The 27,213-nt window shown below is 36.5% G+C and overlaps 1 protein-coding gene across 1 annotated transcript in view; it reads right to left on the bottom strand.

Annotated features, from left to right (window-relative positions):
* SIM1 (SIM bHLH transcription factor 1) overlaps positions 1–19,161 on the bottom strand; it is a 410,929-nt gene extending 391,768 nt beyond the window's left edge. Inside the window, exon 1 of the mRNA XM_044071142.1 lies at positions 18,816–19,161. Coding sequence (XP_043927077.1) covers positions 18,816–18,990 — 175 coding nt within the window. The 5' untranslated portion in view covers positions 18,991–19,161. The remainder of the gene's footprint in view (positions 1–18,815) is intronic.
* Between the last annotated feature and the right edge of the window lie 8,052 nt (positions 19,162–27,213).

Raw genomic sequence — 27,213 nt, 5'->3', positions numbered from 1 at the left:
CTGGAAACTTTTCACATATTATTCAGCCTTATGTCAGGATGCAGAACTGCCGAAGCAAATCAATATAAATATTTTTGTGGTGTGGCACAGAAATTTGTGGCTCTTTGCTGAAGTAAAACATACATAACTAGTCTGTGGCGTGGTAGAAACACCGGTGTGCCTTTGCTGAAACAAAACATTATTTTTTCTTTCTTTTTGCTTTTTTTTGCACTGTACAATAAAACTGTTAAAAAGGTGATATAACCTGAAAATGCTTTTATAAACCACCCATTAATTATTGTTTTTCGTTGATAAAAAGATGATTAAAAATGTTATTGCATATAAATGATATATGTGTTTCTCTTTTCTTCCATTTAAACAACGTGCATTCATTCTCCACGGTCCCCCTCTTATCTTAAGCATGTGTTTATTGGTCGATATACATTCAGGAAACAAACGTGAATTTTCAGAAGTTTTTTTGGAAGTAAATATGAATGAGTAAGACGGTACTAAGGTCTCAGCGTTTTATTATTGCTGTTATTGTTATTGTAATAATAATAATACGTTAGTAGTGCTTCAGCAAGTTGACCAATCGCTTTAGCGAGGTATGGAAAAATCAGATATAGCTTTAAAATGCATTTTCTCACGCAAACAAGTTGGTTTAATTCAAGCCATAAGTCTGTTGCCCAGCAGGACGGGCTCTAAATCCCCTTAGACCCTGAATGGCATGGAACAAGTACGTGAACTAAACGAAGGTTGAATTTTAGGAGTTTGATTATTTCTAATCATGCTGAAAATAATTAGATTGTTTACACACATAGATAGATAGACAGACAGACAGACAGATCGATAGATGAATTCGTTTTATTTATTCATTCAGAATGAAACGAAATTTAGCGGGGCAGAGCAGGTTTACATAAGGCCACATCTCAAGCTCCACCCGGGAAAAATAGAAAGGAAAATATAACAACATTCAATTCATTATAAGAAAACGGAATAAAACCATCACTACCGCACACGTTATTGTTGCAAATGTTACATATAATTGAAAACCTAAAGAATGTTTAACAAGCGTTTTTTTACGATGAATTGTGTTTGTTCTTATAAAACAGTATTAAAAATAGAATGTACAAATGCTTAAATTACTGAACTGCGCGCGCGCGTGCGTGTGTGTGTGTGTGTGTGTGTGCGTGCGCGATGTTTGCAAAAATAATCCTTCAGTTGTTCATTTAAATTCCTAGATAAATTCAAATAAGTAAAGAAAATACGACAAAGCGCAACCGCATATCCGTCTGGGACCTGTAGATTAATTAGGTTTCAGTGGGGTCTCTGCCTGGTGCAGACATGGAGATGATGTACTGGAGTACTGTATTCAAAATCAATGGGAGTCGCAACTTATGCTTGCGAAAGAAAGAAAGAGTTTATTCCTGAAATCCTGGCCTGATTCATGATTGTTCTACAGGGATACATTTATTTGATCCAGCAAAAGATTTAAAATGATGAAGAACACCGATAAATAAAAAAGACCAGAGCCTTGTACCATCCGCACATATTTCAAAACAAACTGGTTATAATTAAATTAATTCACATAATGCAATAAAAAAATATATGGCATAATGTCAGGATTCTCTCCAACACAAAAATAAAAAGCAAGATGAGAACCTTTTATAAGTGCGCGCGCACACACCATACGCGCGCGCACATACAAGTATTCCTGACTTTCCTTCAGTCTTGGGAAGCAAAGATTTTTTTTTTCCTTGCACTTGACCTACCGCAGGAAAACACATCACAGTCCTTTACATCCTTTATTTAAAACGATCAGAAAATCTTGAGTTTTCTTCTAAAACGGATTAGAATGGAAACTAGATCTAACGATACTCATGTAATTTGAAGTGGCCTAAAAGAATAATGGGTTTTAAAATGAAACTAATAGGTTAGTGTGCTGTGCCTTAAAGAATAACTAAGGCCTTTGAAGGTGAAGGATTTCCCCAGCTAAAGGATTACGAGAAAAGAAGGGAAATACAGTCTCTTGAAAAAACATCCAACATATGTCTTAATCAACTTTGGATATAAAATGAGTTTTTTTTCTGTGTTCTTATTGCTAATACACACACACGCACGCACATTGTGTGTGTGTAATATATATATATATATATATATATATATATATATATATATATATATATATCAAATGTATGTATTTACTTATTGACATATGATCACTGGGAAGTACGACTGGGTAGAAGCCGATTTTCAGCGGAGGCCCGGAAGAAAAGCTCCAGATTATTACAAAACATTTTAAGAACAATAATTTTACAATCTTCAAGCATAATACAAGAAATATATACAGTTTAAATAAGTATACCAAATTAGACATAATATGAAAGCACTGGTTAAGAAATTATATAAAACAGTAATTTAATATTTAGGAGCTTGTAGCCAGTTTGTTGAGAAGTCAAAGGTAAGTTAGTATAATACAGCAGGAATAGCAATACAAAGGGAGAGAAATGCGAGCTTACGGTATATTTAGACAAAGGCAGGGGAGAGAATGTGATAGTAGTTGGGACTATATATGTGTGTGTGTGTGTGTAAATAGTGGGGGTATACATATTACCTTTGTGTGGGGGTAAATGCCGGGGTACACATATTACGTGTGTGTAAATTTATATGTGGGGGCATACATATTACGTGTGCGTGTTGTGTGTGTGTGTGTGTGTGTGTGTGTGTGTGTGAATCTATATGTAGTGTATACATATTACGTGGGTCTGTGTGTGTGTGGGTCTGTGGCATTTCTTTGAGAATGTTAGTTACGTACTTATATTCTTTTCCTACTGAAACAGAATTCTAGCGTCAGCTCTGTCACTGTATTTCCACTCAAAACTTTTGTCGACCTTTTTGACTTTACAAAAAACAATGGGTACTTAGTAAGTACTACTTACGTATTATCGCAACCACGTTTTACGTTATAGTGCTACTACCTATTACATCTCACCATGATAGTATAACCGTTGTGTGTTATAACACCTAATACATTGTTTTCATTAAAATGATAGACTAAATCAGGCATCCATGAGCCCCGCTCTTGACATGCGTAGAACTTGCTCTTGATAAGACCTGATCCAGTATGCTTGTTGTAACCTGAGTGAAAGCCTCAGCACCCCATAAAGGTGACAGAACGATTTGGGATATAGGCTGGAATAGGGTACCACCTCGCTTCACCTGCCACGGTTCTAGTACCATTCGGTTTACTGAATGCGTCTCGGGATTGTAGGAGTGCCATTCGCCATTTAAAGTCCGTTTTTGTAGACCTACATCGCTGCAATGCCCAATCCCATCCCATTTTTTTTTTCAAGAAGCTAGAGTAAGTATGGAGGTAAGTACAAAAAAATCGTCCAGGTCTGACTGAAATGTGAGCCCTGGCTACCCCCTCAATAACCAGTGAATGCAGTACGCTGGCCACAGCCTGCAAGTAAACATACCCTTAGACTGCTTTAGTGTATGTCCTGGGTGCTGCTGAACAGCACGGTTTACCTTAAGTTTATGTCCAAGAAATGTGAAATATAGGAGGCACGTTACACGTCATTTTAATACTCAAAATGAGGAACATTCCTCACAATGAGGTACACCTAAGAGGTATGATGCTCGCATGGTTCTGTGGCCTGACCATAGCTCTCAACTTTCCATCTCCAAAATGAGGAACACAAGCCCTCATAATGTGCAACAAATGGCCAAAATGTGGGACACATACTAATGGCTTACTAACAACTTCAATGAGGAAGGTCATAGGGTGGTTAAAAGATTTATTTATTTATTTATTTATTTTACATTTGTTGACCGGGATAGTCCTACTGGATACATGTCCATTTTCAGCGGAGGCCCGGGGAGAAAAGCTCCACATTAACAGTAAGTAATTACATGTTCATAGAATACAAATTAGTCTCAGGCATAGACTACAACATACATTGTTGTTTTTACTTATAAAGGAGGTATTTTAATGAATGAATACGATTCGTTTCTATTTACTATGGATTTCACTTAAAGAATTACTAACACTGAATGTGTGACATGCCCTTTCAATGTGGAACTTGGAGGAACATTAACTTTTTAAGACCCCCAAATGAGGTACGTTCTTCATAATGAGGTACACTTGAGAGGTATGGGCCTGACACCCCAGGTAGTATACAGACTGTGAAAGTTGGCCAAGACACATAGTACACTGAAGTGATATCTGTGGTAAATAATATTGCTGAATTATATTAATTCATAAAAATAAATGTAAGTCTAAAGTAAGTAATTTTGACCATTCTGTGAGCATCCTAGTTGACGTTGTTAGTAAGATGTTAGTAAATCTTCAACATTTTGCCCATCTTTTCCACATTATTAAAGGTAGTGTTTCACATTTTGTCAATGAAAGATTGAGAGCTATGCTGGTAGCAAACAATAATAGTCTGTTTCCCGACAAAACGTGTCCGTCTATAGTGTCTGGGGTCTCATACCACAGACCTATAAAAACAATTAAATAATAAACCGTTAAGCTTTTTATCTCATAGATAGATATGTATAAACACACACACATAGTTTAAATTATATTATAATATATTATATTACATTATATTATATTATAATTATTATATTACATTATATTATATTATAATATATTATATTACATTATATTATAGTATATTATAGCATATTATTTTATTTTATTATACCTACGTTTTTTAAGTAAATGGGGCTTTGGTGCGTTTTGTTGCTGTTAGTATACAACAATAGCTGAAATTCTGGAGAACTCAGCCAGCTAATGTCAGATTGCCTTTGGATATTCCATTCAACACATTACCATCTGCATTTCGGTGTTGCTGACTCCATTGTCCCCGTAGAATTTTGGAAATGCCAAAACAGAGTTCGGTCTACAAATCTTGCAGTTTGTTTTGCTGAAGGTGCACCATTTCGTAGGCATACAAGTAGCAATAAAAGACAGTGCAAGTTCAACCTGCTCAACGTCAGGAAACGCTGTAAGCATTTTGGTTTATGTCGTCATGTGTAGGGTTACCACCTGTCCCACTTTGCGAGGGACAGTCCCTCTTTGGGCAGTTGTGTCCTGCAAAAAAATGGCAAATGTCCTGAGATTTTAGGACAAAAATATTTCCTATATTTTATGTAATAGTTGCATAAAACAGCCATTCTGTATCTGAAACACCTAAATGTTATAAGAAACAGAATAAGCAACTAAAATGCTACAAGAATAAGCTTTTATTTAGGCAAAAAGTGAAGTGCTGTCCTTTATACTGGCTGTGGGTATGTTTTGCCCTGCAAAATCTGACGTTTGTACCCAAAATGTCCTACTTTGGGCATTTGAAAAAGTGGCAACCCTAGTCATGTGTGTGCCTTTACATAGAATGGTGGTGGGCAAAATGCATGTGGTGTGATTTTTTTTTTTTTTTTTACACTATCACTAAAGACCCAACAAGGACTGGAAACCACCATCATTTATTAGTTTATACGGCATAGGGAGTACTCGTAGCAGTTTGAGATTGTGCAGTCAGGTCCATGTTGCTTCATCTTCCAACTGCTTTGGTTTAACCAGAAGGTGTAATCCATAGCTGTCAGCATATTAACTCGAGAATTAGGGACAAAATGGAAATAATGACAAATAACGCAAACTGACAGGCACATTTTAAATATCGCTATTCGCTACTTTAAAAAAACATTAACCGAATAAGAAAAATATATTAAAAGTAATTCGAGAAGCCTGTAAATGAAAGATGATCATTTCATTATTAATATTTGTAAATATACACTTGGTTGGAAATTATTATATTGGCAAATTGGGAATCTCACATTTTTTCTTTGAATATGCTGCAACACTGGTTGCCAAATTATATGGCCTAGGCCTACCTGATTTTTTTTTTCTACTTCTTGGCTTCCCCTTTAAATTAGTAAATACAAGTCAAAACCATTCAATCCACTGCCTGGACTTATCCCTGAAATAGAATTGGTTTACTTGCTTCACGGTGTAAGTAATCTAAAGAGAAAATGAAACGTTTGGGACCTCGGTGAACTTGATATTTTTGTAAGGAAAGATAGTTGGGAAATAAAACCAACGTAGTAATTGTGCGCTGCGTTACAGAATATCACACTCTGCGTAGTAAGTATATGTGTGAGACAGAGAGGGGGGAGTCTTAGCAGTCTCTCCAGAAATTTCCTTTCTCTAATTTCAGGACTGCATAGGTCAATCCCCTTCCCCACTGAGACCTAATACTAGGGTCGCATTTCGGTGGTGGTGCTGCGGTAGCGTTATCACCTCGCAGTTCGACGCTGTCCGGTTCGATTCTCAGCTAGAGCGTCTTCTGCGTGGAGGCATGCGTGAATGGGCGTACCTTCGTTGAAGGTTGTGCATCAGGGCTGGTAACTCGGCACGTAAAAATCAACTACCAATCATTAGCGGATCGGAGTTCCGCTGTGGCGACCCCTAACACAAACAAACTGCTGAGGGTGTTAAAATAAGGATGGCAGTTCTGTACGCATGCTTTTGGCAGTTCCTGTTGTTCAAATAGTATAAGAGAAAGTACAGGTTTCAGTCTCATGGACTCTGCAAATAGGCTTACCATCAATATAAAGGTTTATAGTTGCTAAATGTAGATACCCTGGGTTTTACTCTGTCTGTTACTGATAGACATAGATTAAAACTAGTTGCAATCATTGCTGCTATATTGTTCATGGATTGGAAGACATATCCTGAAGATATCAAAATGGGACTGCCTATAGACTATGGTCTTGTATTCAGAAAACTCATAATAGCCCCAATAAAAGAGAGGGATCAAACTCTGACTACTGCCCAGGCAACCCAAGCCTGATTATAGACCCAGGCTCTTGACAGAGCTGGTAAGGAGGATGGGTCTGTTAGCCCTTGGGAAAGCTGTGCGCTGATAGGGCAGATCACTTAAGTTCTGCTGGGGGCCAGGACTCGGAGAAGTTCAGCATGCTGAGACAACTGGGTTTCAAAGGAGGTGTGGATGCCCTATGGCCTGGAGTGGGCATGTTCCCACAAATCATACCTAATCCATAAAATGTCAGCATGCAGGCAAAAGGTCTATGGCTTATTAAAACAGTCTTTTCAGCAGTGTATGTGACTTGGTCGGATGCTAGCTCCATTCTGTACTCCTATCCCTAACCACCAGCAATGGCCTCAGCCAGAGGGTACTACTGCTACAGTGTTGCAATTCCTAGTGCCTTTCCATCCCATCAGATGACATCAGTTGATCCACAGATCATCAGCTGATGGTCAGCTGAAAGTGGGAACCAAAAAAGGGAGGGAACTAATAAACTCATGACAGACATTTGCTTAATGAATATTGGTCATCTCTCTCTCTCTCTCTCTTTTAAATTCCCCATGAATGCATATATAGCTAGTTTTAATACTTTGTATGAGTGTTTTGTAACAGCACGCCATTTGCCTTTAACCATACATATTACATTATTATATGTTGCATTTTTACTTGATGTAAGTAAAATTGTTGTGAAAAACTGTGATACCTGTGATTATGATGATGGCTTTAGTTGTCAATGTTTGACACTTTTTAGGAAAATGAGAATGTTTGCTGACATTTTATTGCTCATATCCAAGACTGCACTTTTTTTTTCTTTTTATCTTGTTCAGTTAAGTCACAAAGCTCTTTTCAAAGCCTATAAACTACTACCTCAGAAAAACTGCACTGTTTTAAAACCTGCAAACCCTACAGCAGAGTACCAGCAACAGAGGCATGTTTGAGACTATGCCTTTTTGCCAGCTCCTAAAATAAGTAATCACCATATCACAACTGCTATAATTCTGCCACAACATTATTATGTTCTGCCTTTAATTTAACTTTGTTATCCTAGATTTACCAATGTTCCCAGTAAAAGTAGAGCTACTTATGAGCATATAAATTTTAAATCACAATACTCCATCTAAAATCTGTCATATTGCTGATTAAATTAGATTTATTGTTTGCTGCCCTAGGGCTATGTGGGTTACAAATAACAAAGTGTGTATTAAATTATTAAATTAAAAAATAACAGTGTTAAAACTCATGGGCCCAGGGAGTACAAAGCATATTATCCACTGGAAATACAAATTATCTGGTATACTTAACAACACAATGTGCCTTTTTAGGTAAGTTTTCCATTTCATTAAGTTAGTCAGACACTTCATTTTAATTAAGACTGGGAGGCTGTATGACAATGCTGAATTAAGAAGGCAGTATTGCAGACTTAGGAAGTCTGTTAGTCAATGGACTCATATTAGTACAGTGATGTCAAAAGAATCCAGGAGCACTGCCAGCCACTCACAAGATGGCATAAAAGGTAATATAGTATAAGCTGTTTCAAGCTTTCACTTCCTTTCCTTGGATGCTTTATGGAGAGTTTGAAAGTTAAGGTGAGATAATGTGTGTCTGGATTTGTATGAGGCCAGAGGACTATGGAATACTTTTTACACTGATAAGGGATGTAATCAGACAACAATGCATGTTTAATCATCTGAGTGAATAAGGTATGAATCTATATTTCTAAGTCAGGTGATTCAGCATTAAGAATTACCAATTAGAGGTTTTACAATTTATGAAAATCCATGCAAACGGTAACTGGAACATGGTCCTCTATGAGTGTTTTAGACTTTAAAGTGATCCCAGGTTCCTGGCCATAGCCACAGTGTTAAATTCCATATAACCTAAAACGTCAGGATGGCATAAATATTAGTAACTACAAGTTGCTATGGTGGCAATTCAACTTTGATAGCAACTCATTCCTCATAAGTGAGTTGAAGCAAACCAAGCTGAAATCTTCAAATCTAAAATGACCCTGCATTAATGGCTCCAATCTGAATTACTGCTACATTTTCAGGAGTACATGTCATTTGGGCTACAAAAATTAATGTACAGACTAGTAAATAATTAATTAAAAATAGTACCCTGTTAACTTCATCCAATGGTAATTTGTACATAATGAACATGGAGATGGCTCTATGCAACAAGAACTACTGTAATAATATTATGCTATCAGAAAGGAGGGAAATGCTACCTGATACATGTTGTAGGAAATGGGAGATGAGACGGCCATCTGAATACTTCATGATGGATAAAGAGAGCAAGCAGCACCCCATATTCTGATGTGCAAAAAGTGATAGAAGTTGGTCTGCAATAACAGGTAGACATATTTTCTCCAGCTGTTGGTAAAAATGCACTGCTACTATTCTTCCTACCATTTTTTCTAATAAGAATAGATTTAAAAGAAGTGCATGGTTGGAAACATCCTCCGGACCAATATAAGATGTCTTATGAATGTGCTTAATTTTGTTATTTTAATAAAATTAAATAAATAAATAAAGAGGTAATGTTTCCACCAAAGAGAACACAAATGATTGTACAATAATTAAAAAAAAGTAAATTCCAACAAATTAAAAGAAGCCCTACATCCCTGTTAATGACTGACAAATAATGCTTTACAGACTCCACCGAAAGGGTATTGTTTGCAGACAATATTTCTAACTCTGCTTCCAACACAAAGTCGTTTCTCCAAGCAAGTAGTCTGGTACTGCTGTACTATGGCAGATCAGTAGTGGATATGTCAGGCTTGAGGAATGGCACCTTATCCAAAATGAAATAATCATCATGAAAATAATGTTTTCCAAAACTAAAGAACATCTGTATTTAATTATTTGCCTGCATTGGTTTTGAGATAGTCCCTGTATTACAGCTGGAAATGTAGCATGAATACTGGACTCCTCATAAATATCATATGCTCAAAACTTCTGTTAACGTGTCTTCTGCAGCAGCTTTTTTGTTCAGACTAGGATGTGTGTTAGAACTTGATTTTTTTCTGTAGCGAGTCATCATCTTTATGCTCCAGTCATCATTAAACTATGGGGAGCTTTTAAAGGTAGGACTCAAAGAATAGTAGTTACAACTAGGTGCTAAGAGGATTCCCAAAATACTAAGGTAAATACATTCCTTTCACCAGACTCTCCATTACAAAAAAAATCAAGAATAATTGACACAGCAACATTACCCTGAGTGAGTGGACAAAACATCAAATCAAATGAAGAAAAAAATAAAATAACTTATAAAAGTGTTTAATGTCAAAATCAGAATTCCTGGAAAGTTGTAGGAATTCTGCAGACATGTTTTCACAAGTTAAATAATTTGCAAAGTGGTAATGTTTCTAGTCTGGAATAAATATTACCATTAACCGATAATGCTTTCACTTAGCAAAAATGAGAACTGTATTTTCATATCAGGTATGCCCTAAACCTGAAAGACGTTGCATGAGCCACTTCATACACTGCATACACTGTATACACTGTATTTTCAGGGGCAGCACTACACCTGAATATTCTGTTATTGCAACGTGTGATGTTTAAATCCGTACAAACTAAGTTTTACAAATTTTTTTTCTGCACCCCCAAATATGCAAGAGTAATAGTGGAAATGAATGCAACTGAGTGCCTATAGCTTTTTCCCCATACTTTACAAGGTATTAGAGGAAGTATCTCAACTGGTCAAGGAATAACTAGTATATGAGAGATAATATTTGGACTGATCAAGAAATAACATCCAATATGTTTCATTATTTCATTACTTGTTATTGGGATTGACCTCTTACCACTAAATTCAAGGACAAAGCCAAAAATAATCAAGGATGAAGGTTCCAAATCAGGATTTTTTAAATACCAGTACCACTTATTTTAAAAGTTGATAAAATAAGAAAAATTTAATTAAACATGCATTTTCTGAAGTAAATTAATTCCGTGACTTTAATGACTGACATGGTTTGCTTGACTGTATATATATATATATATATATATATATATATATATATATATATATATATATATATTTTTTTTTTTTTGAGATATGAAATTTTCGATTCTAGTAGTTTGCAGTTTTATGTATTTATTTTTACATATTTATTTATTATTTTGTTAGTTGTGAAGTAGCTTGCATATTCTTCTGTATGTGAGAAATTATATACAATGTCGGAAATGAGTAATCGGTGCTGCTTTGGGACTTCTTTCAAAGCTCCTGTCCCTTTTTTACACAGACGTCAATGTAGATGGTTTCTAAATAGTCTTATGTTTTTGTCCTGTTCAGCTTTTATGTGTGTGTGTGTTTGCTTTCTGAGGTTTTACACACACACACACACACACACACACACACACACACACACACACACACACACACATTATGAAGAATGAGAGTGAAAGGACAAGACAGACGCATCCAGACAAGACAGACATACAGACACACACAGTGCGAACTTTTTCATTTGTTTATTTACTTCAGATTTTTTTGCGTTATATATCTAGAAAGCCAATGCCGTGACAGAAGCTGGTGTATAAGAAAATCTGCTTAATTATACGCTGTCGTCAAATACACGCAAGTGTTAATCACACTTCTCAGCTTCACAGTGCAAGAAATCCGGACAAAGCCTCAAATTATAGAGACACACCTCAAAATAGGGACCTATCTTAAATTTGCTTCTTATAAAAGTAGAATGTTGCTACAATAACAGGATACGTGTTCGCGTGCATTTTTCTGAGGGATATGAAGTCAGAAACTCAAATGCGTGTCATTATTTAATGACTTCAATCCTCAGTGGTTTTCCAGAAAACCACACATTTTATGAGGAATATACGTAAAATATGAAGCAAAATTTGAACATTCTGCGAAAATCTGGACAGTAAAGAGGTTTAATTCTTGCCATTTTGAACGGGTGACGATGAGATCTGGGTATCCACGTTTACTTCAAACGTTTGCAACGAGTTGCAGCACATGTCCACCAGAAGTGTACGCTTTCACAAACATGTATTTTGTATGTTACATGTTACCGCTACTGAACGTGGTTGCATGAGTCTATAACATGGTTACACTCTCTGCCACCACTAGTCAGACAACATATGGCCTGAAGGTCAGGAGAGATCAGAAAACTGACCAAAAACCAGAGGCTTGACCCCCCCCCCCCCAACTTATTCCTGTGTGGGTTGAAATCATTTATCATTTGGGTGTTTTCATGGTTTCATGCTTAAAATGTGTATTACATCAATACTCGACAAAATTATGAGGGCATGTACCTTTGCACGTTTGCTAACATTTAAACATTTTAGCATACCTCTCAATTAAGCCTCGTCATGAGGAACATTCCTTGTTTTGATTCTTAAAAAGTCTGTCTACCACACTGTTTCACAATCAATGGCTTTGACACACATTCACTGCTCAGAATGTTAAACAAATATATAAGCTAATAATACTGAACCACATTAATTAGATTACTTATTTACGTATTAATTAATAGTTAATAACAATAAAATATAGGAAATAATTTTGTTCTAAAATCTCAGGACATTTGCCATTGTTACAGTTTTTTTGCAGGACTCAAGTGCCCAAAGCGGGACTGTCCCTCGTAAAGTGGGACAAGTGGTAACCCTTACCCTAGCTGTGTGCTTCATAACTGAAGCTGTCAGTAAGTGTCCCACGTTTTGACCATTTGTTCCACATTCTGGAGATGAAAGGCTAAGATGCATTTTAGATTTGTTTTAATTACAAATTTAGCATAAACGTGCCATGTGGATCATATCTGAGAAGCAATGCCAGTCAAGTCCGATATTTATTTAACTATAATTGTGTAAACCCACCAGGAAGTCCAGTACCTCTCAACTCTCCAGATTTCTGCACAATGTCGAGATTTTTGCCTCATATTTTGGTCTGTTCTTCATAAAACTTGTGGTTTTCTGTCAAATCATCAGGGAGTGAAGTCACTGAATAATGACATACATCTGAGTTTCAGAGTTGATATCATTTAGAAAATGCACACTAGCACAAATCCTGTTATTCTAGCAACTTTCTAAGTTTATAATGGTAATATTTAAACTCTGTGCCTATTTTGGGTCATCCCCCCCCCCCCCAATAATTTTTTACTTTGTCCAGATTGCTTCCGCTAAGACGTTGAGAGGCACACTGGGATCAAGTCTCTCTTTTCATCGATGGCCTGGAAACCTTAAGTTACTCAACCAGCAGACAATGATAACTTTAAGAATCCAACCCTAAGACTACCACATAAAATTGGTGTCATTTCCTACCATTAATCCTTTGCGCTAAACTGCCACATTTAACTGACGTACTTAAGACATTAAATGCCAGCTCACTTCTACAAACCCTTCTTAAAACAGATTAAATTCCAGCAGCAAACAAAAGTATTCAAAGAAAGACCGATGTTTTTCAGCAGCTTCTGCCTTCTGCTTCACTTGTCTGTTTTTTTTTTTTTTTTTGGTGGATGTCATTATTTAACACGATCCATTATTATTATTATTGTTATTATTATTATTATTATTATCCAAAAACGTCAGTTCTTCTGGTATTGAATACTGTGGTGTTAAAATATGATGGGATGATCTGAAAGACAGCATGAATCAACACTTGCTCAGCCCACTAAATTGTGTTATCAAGGTTTTTTTTAATAATTCTCACCGGTGTTCCAAAGATAACTAGACAGATATATTTTGTAGTTAGCAGAGTGTGGACACTATAAAAAGTATGGAATTTCAGTGAAGCTGCTCTTCACTTTGAGAATCACTTCAGACTTAAAAGTTTTATAACCTGTCATGTACTTTCACTCCGTGATTTTAGATACTTGTATAGAATATGCATGTATAGAGATTCTTTTCATTGTCATTATGCAATGTTTATGTGATCAGTGTATACTTTATGTGGAGCTTTTCTCCCCGGACCTCCGCTGAAAAAGGACTAGTTTCCAGCCGGACTTTCCCGGTAAACAAATGTAAAATAAATAAATATATACCTACATACATACATACATACACTTGGTATTTTCCAACACATAAAAAAGGAAACACATGCCACTTAAAAGCCTTTATCTTATTTCTAAATATATGGTGTCGTTCTATATTTTATGTTATGGGATACCTCTGATTTTTTTTTACATCAACGCTTCACTAATGGTAATATTTTTCAAATTATATCATCGTCCTAACAACGAACAAAAACGTTCCATTAAATACATGTCCCATTTTTTTCTCTGACCCCCGTGAAATATTTTTTTTTCCAAATTGTCTAGGAGTACGGTCATTAAACGAAGACCAAAACTGCAGACTTCTCTTTCTTAGAATGCGTGTTAATATAAATAAATCGTGTAATTCTACTAACTTTTTTATTTTTGACTTTGTCCCTGATTCTTAACAAGCCTGCCTAGGACTACTATGTGTTGTATACCTGACAGGTTTATTTTATTTTCACTTTGTTAACCTGGGTAACGCGCTGATCTAGCTAGACAGTTTTCAGCCTCGGCCCAGAAAGTGTACAATTAGAAATGCAATCAGAATACAGTCACACGTGTATGAAAACATGGATAAGTTGACACATAACTACAGCAACAAAAACACAGTATGTTTAAGTTGTAACAGCATATGCAGAACGAAAAGAATAATGCAAATGTCTCCCAGCTATGTACAACATTTTACAGCTTTGCAGCCTAAACAAGCACTGTACATCAAACAAGTGCAGTAAGCCTTCTTAATAACACTAAAGGGGGTTTAAAGAGGTAACCGAGCAGAGGTTCTAATTCGCCTTAGTCAGTAAAACACACACCAGCAGCTCTGAGTTAAAATGAAACTGCAGTTCGGCATGGGACAAAGTTCATGCAGCAGATGGGGTGGAATTCCAGCACTTACAGATCAGTACGTGATCACTGGTGGGCTTAATGTATACACGAAATAGCTATGGTGCCGATATGCTATATGATCAGTTGTGGTGTTAACATGTTCGGAAGTGTAAACATAACAATAAAAAGCAATTATAGCGAAAGCGACCTTTACAAATAGCCAATTACAGTGATGAAATAGTCACCAATAAGGACATTTAGTTACGCCCCTTCGCAAGTATACACACATATTCTTATGAACCCCACACCACATATGTTTGCGTCGGGGGGCATATCTTGCATCAAGTTCTGTTTTATACATTTTTCACAATAGTTTCCATTTGTATTTCTGAAATAAAATGGAAAGCTTTAGCCTTTGGTAGTGTGGTCTGCACAGCAAAAGAACCTGTCACTATAAGCTGAGTTTGTCTGTCCCGTTGTAAACATAACAGCGCACCGGAATCCAGTGGAGGTTTTTAAATGAAGCTATATTTTATACACGTAGTAATCCACTGGAGGTGTTCAAATAAATTATCGTTTATATACATCGTAAGCTGTATCAAATGTTATTGAGAACATGCACAAAGAAGCCTGGATCTTTCGTGCAGACACGTTTTGCTGACAGCATCGATTTCACGTGTTTATATTAGAGTTAAATACCAGTGCAAATCCGAACATCAAAGTTTCAAAATATTATACATATACCCACACACATATAGGTCTGCAAATGCAAACAGATGAACACCGCTCGTCGACGGTTTGAACCTCGTTCAACTGAAGCTCGAGAGTTCATCTTCAACCACTAGTAGGTTGCCCAGATATGCTCACATATGCACACACACCATATGCGTGTGTGTGTGTTGCTAAATTAAGACAATATGTGTTAAAGAAGGATTTTAAAATGTCTGACATGTATTTAACAATTGTATATTAGCTATTGGTGGCAGTGGTTAGATAGTGCAGATGCCACATAACGTTTGATTTTCTTTCCACTTTAGCACCCGACCGGAGTGACTTCTGTGCACAGATTACAAATCATAGAGTCATCATGTCACTTCCGTGTTACCGCGTTTCGGTTTCACCTCAAAACATTGCTGACAGGCATACTTCTCAAATATCACAGATTTAACACAGTGTCAGCGATTTTGCCTCACATTCATGGTCTGTTCCTCGTAAAAAAACAGTGGCTTCATGGCAACATGTTGAAGATTACGGTCAGTAAATAACGACAGTCGCCGGAGTTTCGTTTTTCATATCTTTCAGAAAATGCATGATAATGCAAAACCAGTTATTCCAAGAACTTTCTAAGTATTTAAGGGGAATATTTATTCAAACAACTTGCTAAATTTGTCAATATAAATATTTAAAATCTGTCCCTGATTTTGGCCACCCCCACCCCCACCCCATTATGTTTGACTTTATCCCTAATTATTGAGCTAAAAGGTTGATAGCTATCCCAGCAAGTGAACTGATTTTCCAAACTGCATGTAGGTGTATGTGCAATGTGCGTCCCGTATTGGAGTGGATGGTGGTCGTCCAGGGTTGGTTTCATGGCTTATAACCCCCTTGTCTTTCAGAATAAGTACTGGCTCGTTTGCAGTCCTCAGTAGAATAAAGTAGTTATCAGGAAAATAACGAACTGTTGCTCTTTGGCACAATAGTGTACTTATTATGTAGAAGGCAGCACTCATGCCCAACTCTAGGGCAGCCGAGTTGTATTAATTAGGCAGAAACTGGACGGCGAGAATAACAAAAATAGCAGATATGTGAGCTAATCAGTTAATTCTGTCATTGACCACACGCTCCACAAACTTGAATATGCAAACACATGGTCGCACGGACACTAGAAAAGGAGAAATGATAGAAATACTAAAAATTACTGCCAGCACACACTTACAAAACGCACCAACAGTGACTGTCTGTGGAAAACAGTGCTCAACATGGACAAGCTGAACTCAAACAGAAGGAACACTGTCCAGTCTGTACGCCGGATGCTGTAGGGAAGCCTTCCTGGTGTTAACTTGTGGACCTCACAACTGAAGAAAAAAATATGCCTCGTGAAAATAACTTCTTTATAAGAAAGACCTTTTTTGCTTTCTTAGGTGTGTATTCCGGGCTAAATTCTATACTCTGCTGTTTATGGTTAAGAAAGATGGGGATAGTTTTCTAGCTTCATAGTTTAACCTTTAGAGCCCTTTTCAAACCAATTAGAATACATTACAACTAGACCAGCAGCGGTTGTGACAGTGGTGCGCTTTGCCACGCCAAAGTCCCTAGAGCTTTTGGACATTTTTGCATTTGCACTGAGGAAACTAGATCGGCTATTCTTTTCTTCCCTTGATTACTCCCAGTCCTACAAGCAACACCATATGCTTCTTCTGATCAAACGGCCAGTTACAGAGGTACCAATAATTGGCAGGGAGTGACTGAAATCACACAGAAAAATGGCCTACTGAGATTCGCAGAAGTGACAGTCATTCCCAATAATCCTTTTAGAAACATTCTGTCTCAGTCTGCACAGTTAAATACATATATTCGTTATGGACATTATTTTTGTACAGTAAAATAATGCATCTAAATTAATAAGAAACGTTTTCATATCTGAAAGGAAATGTGTATCAGAGTGCAACATCTACAGACATTTTTGTTCTTAGCAAGACTCTATTATGATTTCTTTAAGGAACTCCATTACATAGCAGTGATGTATAACAAAAATTACTTCAAGGTGGTTCACTCTGCGCAAGTGACTGTTAAAAATCAGAGCTGTGGTTATTACTTAAATATGTCACAAGCACCTGTATGTTCAAGCAGTGTGTTAGGTTTGGTCCTAAATACAACTTAAATATGGATTTTTGTTTTATTATGTGATAAAAACTAATGATACACAAATGCACTGCAGCAGATCGTCGTTTACACACACGCACACACACCCACAGGTAATATATGTGTGAAACTAAAGTATGCGTACACACACACATACTCGCGTCATTATGCTACTGGGAAATGTGTTAGTCTTTACATTCTGTATATAAGACTTTATTTTTCGTGGTAAATGCTACTCTACACAAAAATAAACCCAAAGCTGCATTTGCACTTTTCAACATCGTAACTTATGTAATCTCTGTGCAATATTGAACTCTTGAATACTGCTAAAATATAAGGCTTTGAGAGTGTTTTTTTCTTTATAGCAACATCGTCTGTTCAATTATTTTACTTACACGCATGCTAATATTTTATAACAGCCGTATTGCTGATTTTTAAATAAAAATATTTTATACAATACTATTAATAGAAATTTTTAAAAATGCATAAAGCGCTATGTATTGTAAACCGCAAATAATCAACCATTCGTACTCAAGCTTACCATAAATTTGTTTTACATATTTACAAATATTATTTAAATTGTTAAATTTAAGGCAAATATATTTATCACATGGGGTACGTGAACTGGTTTGTTGCAGAAGTTAATTATGCTCAGTGTCTTATATGTTAGCCACTTTGTGTTTTTGCCCATTGTATATATAGTTACAAGAGTAACTATGGTGGTGGCAATGAAATATTACATTTGTATCCTTATTCAGCCGTCGCATTAAATTCAGCGCAACAATATTTCCTCAAGCACTCCAGACAGGTAAATACTGGCATCCACACTGATACAGTATAGTAATATGTTCCGGATAATTGCATTTTCATTGAATTCCAGTGTTCCTGACCGTTTTGTTTTAGACTTTCCTGTTTTTACAAAAGACTAAGCCACACTGAGTCACATAATAATCAGTTTGCTTTACATTATTTAAAACACTTGTAACTTATTTGCTCCATACCTACTCTGGTGTATATGTTAACTCTAAAATTGACTGGGTGTCCGATTTAGTGGTCGCAATTAAGCGATTCCCCTCGGAGGAGCTGTGCTCCATTTCGATCACTAAACATTCAAACACACGCAATGTTATGCACAATCACGACCTTAATGCAATGTCTACAAAAGTCTGTTCGCTTATTGAAATACTTGGGGAAATAAAGAACAGTTGATAACAACTGAAATGCTGATACTGGTAATTATTTGTTTAGTAAAACATTGCAAAAATCACAAAATTAAATCGTGTAGCATGGTGGAATGAGTCAAAGACAAATAGCTCACCTACCTTCAGGAAAAACTACTCGCATTTTTAAATAACTAGTTGTCAGCCTAATGATTGAAGCTTTGTCCAGCTGAGAGGTTATTGCTGAAGGCAGGGGCAGCAACTTTGCCAGTTCATAGAATTCACTGTTCTCTTTCTCCCTTCTAGTCCGTGCAGCATTTTTGGATTTTTCCTTCATGTTGCTGTTTCCCCCTTTCCGATTTGTAACTTAAACTCCTCCAAAGCATCCAGACAAATAAAACATTTAGGACTACTGAAAAGTAGCTGCAATGACCGCATATAAAAACATCATCGTATTTTTCTTTACACTAAGCGCCCTTTGGAGTTATACAATATATGTCTATGAAGATCTTATGAAACACTATAACTTCTTGAAAACGACTTCAAGCAGTAACAGCATATTTGCAGCTGTACTCCTAGCCGCAACTGAGCTGCTCGTGGTTGCTCCAAAGGGAAAGAGAAACTGTGCAAACTTCCTTTTTTTGCTTCTAGTCCGTAAATATTTCGAATTCTCGCCAAAAAGTCAACATAATCCATTTATTTATTTTCCAAGTGTTAAATGGTGGTGTGGAAGTTTAGACACACATGTTCAATCTGCAGAGGTAAGGGGCCACGCAACTGTAAAAAAGAAACACAGTCAATTAAAACGCACACGATTCAGAAAAAAAATCACATTTACTTTTAGTTACTATTGAAAAAGAAAAATAAATAAATCATAAACCATCACTACACGTGTTATACTGCCAGCGGGTTCAGCATGTGTCTATTTATAACATTATTCACAATAACTAGTGATATTTTTATGCAATCACTTTGAAAATACAGCAGCTAGTTAGATGTGATCCTGGATAATAAAGTGTGTTTCATATTTACAGTTGTTTTTGATGCTATATGCGAAAATGACTAGCAAATAATTGCTAATACGTGTATTTCATGCGTATGCAACAATACTGCAAACCGTCTTATCAAAATCAGTTTAAAATATTAGAAAGGATGCAAATGTTATACTCCTCAATGTGCATAGTGTATTAAACGAATGATCTATATCTATTTCTAAGATACAATCTATCAATACCACAATACTGCAACGCCTTCTTCGAGTAAATCATTTTTGTGCATATCCATACAACTCAGCAATGCTTCATAATTTAGATTTAATTATTTGATACAGTAAATGCTTAACTGAAGTTATAAAAACTAGTCGAGGGGGTCTCACTGGTGCAGTCTGGTCCCAAATGTTACAGGACAAGTGTCTCCTACAGTAAAACTCCAACCAACTTTATTAAGTGTGACCGCCCAGTTTACCTTTCAGAGCCCCACTTCAATTTTTGAGAACTTCCAGCATTGTTAACATCACCTTTAAATTGTCTCCCACCACCAATGTGCACCTTTCGTCTCATTTCCATTCATTTCGGTAGTAGTTAATCCTCTTTTAGATATTTCTGTTTAAGGTGCTAATTGAAAGCATTTCTCACTTTTGAGTATATAATGACGATAGGTAGATAACGGCACACACGAAACTTCACTACTACGTTCAGTCAGTTCTCCCGTTCCCAAGTGCCTGCAAGAAAGCATTGTGCTCACCAATTGGCTAAGAACCAGGAACAACCCTCCAGTCATTGGCTCGTGTTAATAGAGACGCAGAGGAACGTAAAAAGGACTGGCAGTAGCCGCGAGGGTAACCTTTAACCTTAGAAATATGCTCCAAGAACTACAGAAGGTTGTTCCCGACTTCATTTCTCTCTCTCCCTGTCACTAGTGTGCGCGCACACACACGCGAACGCCATATTAATATCTAATATTGCTCTTTCAATTGTTGTAACAAAGTTATTGGGATTTGATTCAATCGATGTTACCACGCAAACATACACACATTGTAATGGTGCGCTTTCAACTGAAACAGAGTCAAATGGATTTGATCTAAGCGATGTCACATAGTCAGAAGGCGAAGACATGAGAATAGTTTAATTCAGTTTTGCAGTTGTTCCACCAAGTATTGATAAAGAAGTGTGAAGCAATTAGAAAATCTAGTTAAAAGATACACCATGCTGGTTGCTCACATTACCACTTACATCTGCCACCTTACTTACACGGCATAGACCTTAGAACTGAGATTTGTCGTTATGTGGAAGGTTTTACAGTAGTTGTCAGAGAAATAGAAAGAGACACACTAAATAGCTATTCCCATTACAACTACTTAGAACACTTAGAAAGGCAAGCAGAAAATTCGAAGAGGCTGTTTTGTCACACTTATTGATGCCTATGTACACGTTTAAGGTGATGAAACCTATCATCTAATTTCTTTACAATCACTACCCCTGTAAACCTTTGCTTTGTGTTCAGTCCTGTGCAGCTTCTAGAGCAGATCATTCGAGTTGTGCACAAACGGAACCATTCATCTGAGCAATACATTCGGTAGCGTTTTTCCCTTATTTTGAAGCACTGGTGTGCGTGTCTATCTATGGGTACGCTGCAGACTCAATATAAACAACTTCGGGATGGGAATGAAATTTTGCACTCTAGACGTAGATCTTTTACAAGTTTTGTACACTTGGATGCTAACGAGAGAGACACTAACGGCTGCAACCCCGAGAATCAGGTATCTGTTATTATCGATATAGTTGTGTGCGTGTATTACAGCCCAGTTTGAAAAACAAAACGGTTCTTTGGCACATGATTCCATTGTTCTATATTGTTAGGCAACTGGTGTTATTAGTTAATTAATAAAAAAAAAACTCTCCCACCAGACTGAAAAAGACAAGGCGAACAGATATTTGAGCGCTTTCGTGCCTTTATTCGATGTCTGGAACTTCATCAGAAAATAAATTAATTAATTGATTTACTTGGTTAGTTAATTTAAACAATGAAAAGAACAATTTCAAGACTAAAACGACAAAATATCCGACAACGTATTATTTATAGTGGTCATACTATGTCTACTTTAACACAGTTAAATGCCACATCAGTGTTTGAATTTAATACCATATGAACTGAGGGAATAGGAGGATACCAGTGAAACCAATGGTAAACTACTGCCCTTGGTACTATAAAGGACATCCCCACAGACACACACACCATACTTCTCAGCTGTCCAGACTTTTCCCCATATTGTTGATCTATTCCTTATGACATTTTTGGTTCTCTAACAAATCATTGACTAGTGAAGCAACCCAATAATGACACACATTTCAGGTTCAGACTTTATATCCTTCAGAAAATGCGTCCTAACATAAAACGTGTTTATACTTAGTCAGCTAGACAGAAAATAATTACACATTCCTAAGCAATGGCTTAGTTTAACTAGCATATGTCATGACTGAAGTGCTCCGAATTTAGTTTCATATTTCTGCCCTTTTCTGATTAATCACTAAAGATTACAGTCAGTCGGTGAAGCCGGACAATAGAGTTTTATAGTTATTTTTAGAAAATAAATGGTGATGTTGTTCTATTAACTTTTTTCTAGCGACTTTCAAAATTTGTAAGAGCAATATTTAAAATATGTGCCTGTTTTTGGGCCTTTGTCCCACCATTATTTTAAGCTTTGTCCAGATTTCTTACACTAAGTGGTTGAGAGGTATGAGCACACACACACACCGATACATACATGTTATCTTTAGTGGCATTACAGTCTACATACACTGCAATGAAGATATATGGACCAACCAGCAAATTACATACATGTCTTTGGCGTCTAATGGTGTCACCGTTGTTACAGGCAAGCAAAAAAAGTTACCATTTTGTCAGTTCATGAGGCTAACCAACAGTTTCTTTCCAGGGAGACCCAAATATGTCTGTTTTTTTTTTTTTTTACAATACATGATGTTATTAGTTAACTGCATCTATGCCGTACTGGTTTCGAAATAGCAAAGGAGTGTACCACTTATTTGTATACTGAAGGATGGGGTGTTTTTTTAATTGAAGACGATGGATTACTTATACTCATTTGAAATTGTTTATATCGCGGGAATGTGTAAACTTGAGATGCATTATACAAATTTAATAAAAGGATATGTGGTTTACATTATTCCTAATAAACAGTGAAAATATTACTCTTTTCCGTATGGGCGGGTTTCAAAGTGTTTTTCTGTGTCTTGAGTGGAGTTCTTTATATTACTGTGTAGGAGAATATGTGCCTTAGAAGTCACTTGCTTGCCACTATGGGCACATCAATTTCCTCCTGTGGTTTTAAGTCCATTTCCAGTAGCAAACATAAATGTGAACAATGATTTTGCATTCATTTCGGGATTTTTTGTCTATTTTTCTCCAAAACTGTGAAAGAAATACGCAGCCCAGTCACTGGCAAAACGCATTTATACATAGTCAGCTAGACAAAAAATAATTACACATTCCTAAACAATGGCTTATTTTAACTAGCATATAAGTCATAACTGAAGTGCCCCGAATTTTGTTTCATATTTCTGCCTTTTTCTGATAAATCACTAAAGATTACAGTCAGTCGGTGAAGCCAGACGATAGAGTTTTACAGTTATTTTTAGAAAATAAATGGTAATGCAACACCTGTTGTTCTATTAACTTTTTAAGTGAACTGTTATGTATGTGTCTTTTGTATTTATCTCTGTATATATTATAAAGTATTTATTGTCTTTGTACTCCTTGACGGAGCCTAAATATGTCTATTGGGATCAGTGTAATGCCTTTGTTAACACATTCTAAATAAATACAAGTAGTCGGGGATTGGTTTTGTCCAGAATTTTTGAACAAAGACGTTGAGAACTATTATATACTTTAATAAGATCTGAAAGTGTTTTCAGATTAGATGTGAACATCGTTTGCATGAAAATAATTATCTTTTTCATATAGCTTCAACAAGATGTGTTTGATTTCATTTATTTATTTATTTATTTATTTATTTATTTAGGCTTAGATGACTGGGTCATTCCCACCCGTAATGGTATTCGTGTCTGCATATGCATTTGTGTGTATAGCCGCACACACAGCAATAGAGATGGGACTAATGTGACTAGAAACTTAACATCTCGAGCCTGATTTGTAATTTTTTTTATAATCGCTGAAAATCTACCAAATATACTTACATTCATTGTCAGTGTATTCGTTAATACTCATTTCAATAACTTTGAAAATATTATCTTTATTACTTGCCTTTGTGGAAAAGTTGTATACAGCTCTCCAATTTGTATTTGTTTTCAACTACCAATTCCTCTAGCACGACCGACAGAAAACTAATGAGAGTTATCAACCTCAAACTCACTCTTTGACTGAGATTGTGATAGGGTACTGGAGTAAACAGAGTACTTTGTGAAAACAAAATGTATTCCAATACTTACATAAAAATAGTCTACGGAGAAAGGTAATTTGTTTCGAAGTAATAAACATTAACTTAACAGCCAGACTATGCCAAGTGGGGCTCGTAATTAATCATTTGTACAGCATTAACATACAATCTCACTGGCGGCCATGTCACTTGCAAGTTCGGGCCTTATCCCTATTATAATGTGTAGTTTTTCGACTGACACTTTCAGTCTGTTCTGCATAAAGTTTGCGGTTTTCTGATAAATCACTGAGGACTGAAGTCACTAAATAATGACATGCATCTTGCCCTTCATAAAATGCATGCTAACGCATATTTTGCTAGTCCAGCAATTGTTTAAGATTGTAAGAACAATATCTAAAATATGTTCATATTCTGGACCTTTGCCCCCCACCCCCATTATTTTAGGCTTTGTCCAGATTTCTTACGCTAAGTGGCTGTATGAAGAATGAAGATTATTTCCAAATTATAAGGCCACACGTATCATATAAATACACTGAGCCATAGTTCTTCTAAAATGGGACACACACACACACACACACACACACACACACACACACACACACACACACACACACACACACACACAGTGTTTGGCATTAACATACACCAAAACATGGCTTGGAGACGCAGGATGGCTAAATCTCCCCTGGGCATTATACTGTACACTACTTTTAATCAAACTCTTAGAGTAAGAACTCGGGATAAAACAAAAATAATGTGGAAGAAAGGGCAAAGACCCCAAATTAGGAACATATTTTAAATGTTGCGCTTATACATTTTAAAAGTTGATAGAATGACGGGTTTTGCATTAGCACTCATTTTCTGAAATGCATGAAGGCTGAAACTCAACCGTTGTCACAGTTTACTAATTTAAATTCTCAATAATTTGTCGGAAAGCCACACATCTATGAGGAACTTATAAAAATATGATGCAAAAATTAGGACATCCTGCGAAATTCCAAATAATGACTGTATGGATGTTATTGCCACTTGCGTACTTTGGTGTTATATTGGTACTCTTAAAGATCCTACTTCTACGTAATGGTTGTCCGGGCCTTCACCAAAAGTGTTCAATGATACCCACCACCTGCTGAGTTCACTTAAGTTTCCTCTTGACACTTAGGAATCCTGGACTTTACGAATGCTGCAGTTAAATGCATGGAGTGGCTAGATCATTGCAGACTTGTGCGAGTGACTGTTTTTTCCCCTGTGTTATCTGCATGTCTGCCGGGTGTTGTGCTGTAGATATCTACAGCATCCGAAAACAGTGGGACATCTGTGGCACTGACCATTATTTTATTTTTCAAGTCTTGCCACGGAGGCCAGGAAACATCACCAGCAAATGATTTTAACAAAAATCATACGCTTTTTCTTAGCGCCTTAGCCAATCGGTACTGCATTTGAGCAATTACAGCCGCATACTAAAATGTTATCGATGTTATAAAATGTATATGGGGGTGAGAGAGAGTGTGATCTAGAGAATGGATAGGCGTGTCTATGGCGATGTATCGCGCAACCGCCCTAACACATTGGTAAGCTTTCTTTCAGAAGCACTCTGTTAACCAAAACAATGTTTTTTTTCTTTCCTTATTTGTTGTTTCTAAACTGCTCATGCGCATTTGGCATGCCATAAAAATTATTAGCAGCAGAATACATGGGTACATACTCAAAAGGAGTGCAGCAGTGAGGAGGACATCGTGACATTAATTAATATTATTTATCATGCCAATTGTGCCTAAAGAAATATTGCAGAAACAGCGATGGAGATTCAAAATGATCTGCAGGAACTCAGTGATACCAGTCCTTAGCACGAAAAAAAAAAACAGTGATGGAGATTCACAATGATCTGCAGAAACTCCATAATGCCAGCCCTTAGCGTAGATTAGGAAGCGCAACTTGCCAGGAAGGGAGCAGAGTGTCATGTTAATAAGACTTATCTTAAAACTGTCTTGGTCATGTTTAGCAGTTTATAACGATATGATTAACCTCTTGTAGCTAAGGAAGAGGGAATACAATAAAATAAAATGTTACTTGTAATAAAATAACTTTACGCAAAACATTTGGCCTTCGACGAGCCTCCACATCATACTTCTCAATTGTCCAGATTTTCGCAGAATGTCCAGATTTTTACCATATATTTTTCGTCTGTTCCTCATAAAATTTGTGGTTTTCAAGTAAATCATTGCGGACTGAAGTCACGAAATAATGGCATTTAAGTTTCAGACTTCATATCCTTCAGAAGAATGCACGCTAACACAAATCATCTTATTTTAGCAACTTTCTAAGAAAAAGATTAAAAATATGTCCCTGGTTTGGGCCTTTGTCTCCCCCCCCCCCCATTATTTTAGGTTTTGTCCAGATTTCTTGCACTAAGTGGTTGAGAGGTATGGTCCACATTAAAGTATAAGTTTAACATTTGTTGTCTGCCACTTATGTTTTAACAACGAAAATGTAGCTGTAATGACTTAACACCTGTGAATCCTGCTTTCCTAAATAGTCTATTGCTGTGCTAGATAAAATATGCAGGAACTGTATACACTGTCATGTATTTGATAAAGTCATTGTGTGAATAATGGCTATGTGGAATGTCTGTAAATGTTTGGCTTTCCTTGCATTCTTTGCATCTAAAACGCCATATCTCCATGATGTTTGAAAAACTCGCCTTAAGCTGTTGAAGGATACAGCCATGGGTAAGGATGAAAAACAAACATCTATTTTTCTTGCAAGTGCAGTTCTTATGCTGTCAGCACTTAAGTACTTGGCAAAAGGAAAACAGACACATACACACCTACAAAGGAGTAGAAAAAAGATGACAAGCATACGAGTGTGTGTGTGTGTGGGGGGGGGGGGGGGGTTGCAATTTGAACAAATTCATACTTTAACCTAACAACCTTACTGAAATCTAATACAATAATTCCGCACTATAGCAGCTTAGAGGATGTGTAGTCTAATCTTCACTTAAATTACTGCAGACATGGAGTTAAAAGAAAGGTAAACCCGTAGTGTTTCTTCTTTCTTGTAAAGTGGAAGGTATGCGCACTGTCATGGGAAAGATAAGTAAAAAGTGTCATTAGCCTTCTCAGTTGTGTCATGCCTGTGTTAGCAGTG

This window comes from Protopterus annectens, chromosome 1.part0 (genome assembly GCF_019279795.1).
Source record: "Protopterus annectens isolate FY-2018-M chromosome 1.part0, PAN1.0, whole genome shotgun sequence".
NCBI classification, from domain to species: domain Eukaryota; kingdom Metazoa; phylum Chordata; order Ceratodontiformes; family Protopteridae; genus Protopterus; species Protopterus annectens.
The sequence above is the reverse complement of the archived record's forward strand: the minus strand, read 5'-3'. Positions and strand labels throughout refer to the sequence as shown.